At 37.0% G+C, this 4098-nt stretch overlaps 1 protein-coding gene across 3 annotated transcripts; it reads right to left on the bottom strand.

The window, feature by feature from the left end:
- Window positions 1-273: 273 nt before the first annotated feature.
- Window positions 274-3782, bottom strand: LOC119424367 (heterogeneous nuclear ribonucleoprotein A/B). Of its 3 annotated transcripts, none has more exons than XM_037691832.1 (3): window positions 3646-3782; window positions 3311-3481; window positions 274-494 (listed from the first exon to the last, which is right to left on the bottom strand). In XM_037691832.1, exons 2-3 carry the CDS (start codon window positions 3466-3468, stop codon window positions 284-286), a joined length of 369 nt encoding a protein of 122 aa, XP_037547760.1. In that variant the 5' UTR covers window positions 3469-3481; window positions 3646-3782; the 3' UTR covers window positions 274-283. The 3 variants fall into 3 exon arrangements, with proteins under 3 accessions (XP_037547760.1, XP_037547761.1, XP_037547759.1); XM_037691833.1 differs by having other exon boundaries at window positions 3311-3477; XM_037691831.1 differs by having other exon boundaries at window positions 3311-3782.
- Window positions 3783-4098: the final 316 nt, after the last annotated feature.

Here is a 4098-nt window from a genome sequence, read left to right as displayed (position 1 = left end):
ATGTCCATCAAAGATGTTTAACAGAGCTGTACACTGTTATTTCAATTTCAAGTCCTAAATGTTTTTATTTTTAAAGCAAGAATGCTCTTTTGTTATTTTTAGGTGTACAAGTTCTTCTAAGGGTCGGTAAAAATACATTTAGATTAAACAATAATCGTTTTATTTAGTTAAAATGAACATTATATATTGGCCATAAAAACAAACTGTTGTGTATTGTCATGGTGCCCTGATTTCTAAAGATCCGTATAGAAAAACTCACATCAGTCAACCTGTAGTTTACACTTTAGATGAAATAAAAGTAAAAGTTCTTCAGCAGGAAATGTACCTTTTCAACACTTTCAGGTTCTTTGAAAAGCACAAAGCCGAAGCCCCTTGATCGACCAGACAGTGGGTCCAGTTTTAATATGCAGTCTACGACCTCCCCAAACTTTGAAAAGTAATCCTTCAAGTCCTTCTTATTCGTGTCCCAGCTGAGCCCTCCAACAAACATCTTCCTGTTGAGAAAACGAACATATCAAGGAAGACAAGAAGCAACGTCTGTAAAGACGAAACAAATTATAAACAGTGGTGTTGAACGTTTGTGAACTCTAGAAGTTTCTGTATTTCTGAAAAAAATATGACCTAACACATCAGATTTTCACACAAGTCCTGAACAGAGAGAAACTAAAAAGCAGTTTTCTGAAGTCAGCTCTGCTCCTCTCTCTCACAGCAACGGACATCTTGGATTTTGATGTGACAACCTTTTTTTTTTTTTTTAAGAAACTTTTTTTCTTCTAGACCAGGCGTCTGCAACCTTTACGATCCAAAGAGCCATTTATGCCCCTTCGTTCACTAAATTAAAATGTTCGGAGCCACAAAACCTGCTCCAACTGTGGTCATCAACTGGTGGCACGTGAACCACTTTAAGTTTGTTTGAGGAAGCTTTTCAGCCCAGAAGGAGTGGCATAATAAAATTAAAAATATCTAATGATTTTAAACACTTAGATATTTTTTACATTTTAAGACAAAAGAAAAGACTGGGTTATTGTAAAGGATTACTTTTTTATATAGGTTTTACCAACTAAAAATAAATTAAAACGATGAACTCCGCAGGCCTAGACATTTTTTTTTAATGGGGAAAAATTAAGTATCCTACTTTAAAGAAATAAAGTTAAAGTGAGTATGTTTTACTCCTTGTATTAGTACTAGTATTCACAAATCTACAAAACAAATGACATGAAAATATTAAAACTAGCAGTGCTTTGTTGGTTTTGGACAGCCTCTTCTCTTTCCCCGTTGAAAACCTTTCCGGGGCGTTCATGCAGTCGGAACGCGTAACTACGCAGCGAGCGTCTGCGCATGGTGCGCGTAATTATGCAACGTGTATTTACGCACATGGAGAGCTGAGTGACAAGATGTTTTTTGGGCAAGCTGGCGCTTCATATGGTGTTCGAATGGACCCAGTGAGGCGGAGACTACATCTGCTTCGCCTTTAACCCACTAGCGACAGCTCTTAAAGGGCTACGCCTATACTCATAGAATCTGGGGTTACAGTACGTAACAAACGTTTTTTCTGTGCTTCAGACTTTTTTAGGGTTGGCTTGTTATGCTGCCATAGGCTTATTAAAATATGACTCTCAACCTGCCATTGTGTATCCGTTTCTAACAAACCCAGCGGGTCGAAGGAGATGGCCGCTTGTCCTGAGCAGTGGTGGGATGTAACTAAGTACAAGTACTTCGTTACTGTACTTAAGTACACTTTTCATGTATCTGTACTTTACTTAAGTAGAGTTAAACATGGGTACTTTTTACTTTTACTTCACTACATTTTACATTAAGTATCTGTACTTTCTACTACACTACATTTCTATAGTGCGTTGTGTTACAAATTACATTCACGTTGCAACTTTTTTATTTGTTCGTTAATTTGAAAGTAACCAATGGCGAGAGGGGAGTTGGTCCATTGAATCAATGCAAAATGGGCAGGTAACGTTAGACCCACCTTCAAGAAGAGCTATATTCTAGTATATACATCACTGAGCTGGGCGCACCCACAGCACCGCTAACACACCCAAAATGAATTCCACCGGGGACAGTCAGCCAGAAGATACAGTACGTGCCACCCATGGCCTTATTGAAAGTCTATTGAAAGATTATTCAGTACAGCAGGACAGATTCTCTCTCCCAAAAGAGCCAGACTGGACTTAAAAAACTTTGAAAACCAACTTCTTCTGAACTTGAACAAGAAATTCTTGTTGCAATATTAAAATGTGTCAGTTCATGGGATGTTAGATTAGGAGACAAGAGATGTCTCCAAATGGCTCGACACTCAGGTCCAAGTTTTGAAAACGGTGTCAGGAAGTTAAAATATACTGTTCACTACTGACCCATTATAAGGTTTAGACAGTATTTTAACTAGAGTTGACGACAAACTGGAGTTGATCGGAAATGATCAGAGACTATTTCTTTGTTAGTTGTGTCTAATGTTTCTTTTTTCATCAGACAACTTTTACTTAAATATGTTTACTGCAGTTAAAATGACACATTGGTTTTGATTTGTGTTAAATAAAAACTTTCAAAGGTAAAATCATTTCTCTTTCTTATTTTGATTAATGATATTTAACTCTGCAGGTCATCCCTGAAATTCTGATGCACAGAATCACAAGTCCAAGAGTGAACTGTGTCACAATAAAAACATGTATTATCTGCAGCATTGTTCATTAAAATGGCTCAACACTATTAATGTATTACAGAAAATGTACATACGGTAGGCAGACGTAAAGATATGTAGACCATTACATTATGTAATGCATTCAGCAAGTACTTTTACTACTTTAAGTATTTTTAAAAGCAAGTATTATTTACTTTTACTTAAGTAAAAACATTAATGCGGTTCTTCTACTTTTACTAGAGTACATTTTTGTCTGTTTATTTGTACTTTTACTTAAGTACAGTGTTTGAGTACTTTCTCCACCACTGGTTCTGATGAAGGTTTCTTCCTCTCGAGGAAGTTTTTTCTTTCCACTGTCGCCTTCATCCTTGCTCAAGATGAGAGTTCTGTGATGAAGTTAAATTTAAAGCAGTCTGCTTCTCAGATAAATAATGTTAAATTATTTTGTATATATGAATGTTTCTGTTAACTTATTTTTATATAGGACTGTTTCTGTTCAGTGCCCTGAGATGACTTCTGTTGTGACGTCAGTAAACCTGCTTTTTGTGAATAAAAACCCAAAGTTCACATGATCGTGACTGTAATTTGTTAAGATAATGTCGATAGGGGCTCATCAGAAGTTTCTCCAGCTCAAAGTTCACGGTAACTCGGACATCTTACCCTCCGTCCTCCACGTTCTTGCTGGCGTCGATCTTCGCGCCCTCGGCCTCCATCAGGCCGTTGTCTGAGGTTGACATGGGAGTTTCGTCGTTAGCCTCTGCGTCGTCTTCCATTGTCGTCGTGCACGGATCTTCACTGAATTCATAATCTTCCGACATGTCTGAGCTATCTCTGATTAAAACGGCACCGGAAAAGTTTAGTTAAAATAAATAATGTGTCACCAAAATACGAGAAAAAGTCGAACTGGCGGTATGGCTAGTTAGCAGAAGCTAACTGAAATGTTTACAAAATGTTTTTTGAAGGAAAAGTAAACGCTACCAAGCTATGAACCTCACCTTAGATTCAATCGGGTCTGGATTGATACACGTAAAAAGCCTTTCGATAAACAAAAATGTATCGATGAGGGTGAATTTGAGCCTCGTTTTGTTTTTTATCGTAATCGGAATGTCTTCTTCTGTCCCCAAACAAGTCAATAAATAACCGAAAAGTCGAACACTGCCACCTAGTGTTTTTTTTATTAATTGAAGTTTGGCAAACAACTAAAGGAAGCATTATCGCCACCACTGGTAAGGAGTGGGAACTACATGATATTTAAATTAGAGCCTGAAATCTTTTTTTTATTTTTTTAATAGCCTGATATCCATTGCTTCCTGAATCTTTCTGGAATAAATCAACAATGTTAAATTCCATTTTCATATTACTAAGATTCTTAACTTGTTTCTCTGAACCTGGTAAATCCTGCAATGCAAAATAATGTGTTCTTGTGGTACTATCTGAACTACAACAGA

This window comes from Nematolebias whitei, chromosome 18, assembly GCF_014905685.2.
Source record: "Nematolebias whitei isolate Nwh7 chromosome 18, NemWhi1, whole genome shotgun sequence".
Classification (NCBI taxonomy): Eukaryota; Metazoa; Chordata; class Actinopteri; order Cyprinodontiformes; family Rivulidae; genus Nematolebias; species Nematolebias whitei.
The sequence above is the reverse complement of the archived record's forward strand: the minus strand, read 5'-3'. Positions and strand labels throughout refer to the sequence as shown.

Bases quoted from the DNA above. Each gene is read 5' to 3' on its own strand.
- LOC119424367 (XM_037691831.1), bottom strand. From the start codon at position 3,468: ATGTCGGAAGATTATGAATTCAGTGAAGATCCGTGCACGACGACAATG. The intron at 495-3,310 runs GTAAGATGTCCG...TTTTCTCAACAG, and splicing joins AAGAACGTGGAGGACGGAGG to GAAGATGTTTGTTGGAGGGC.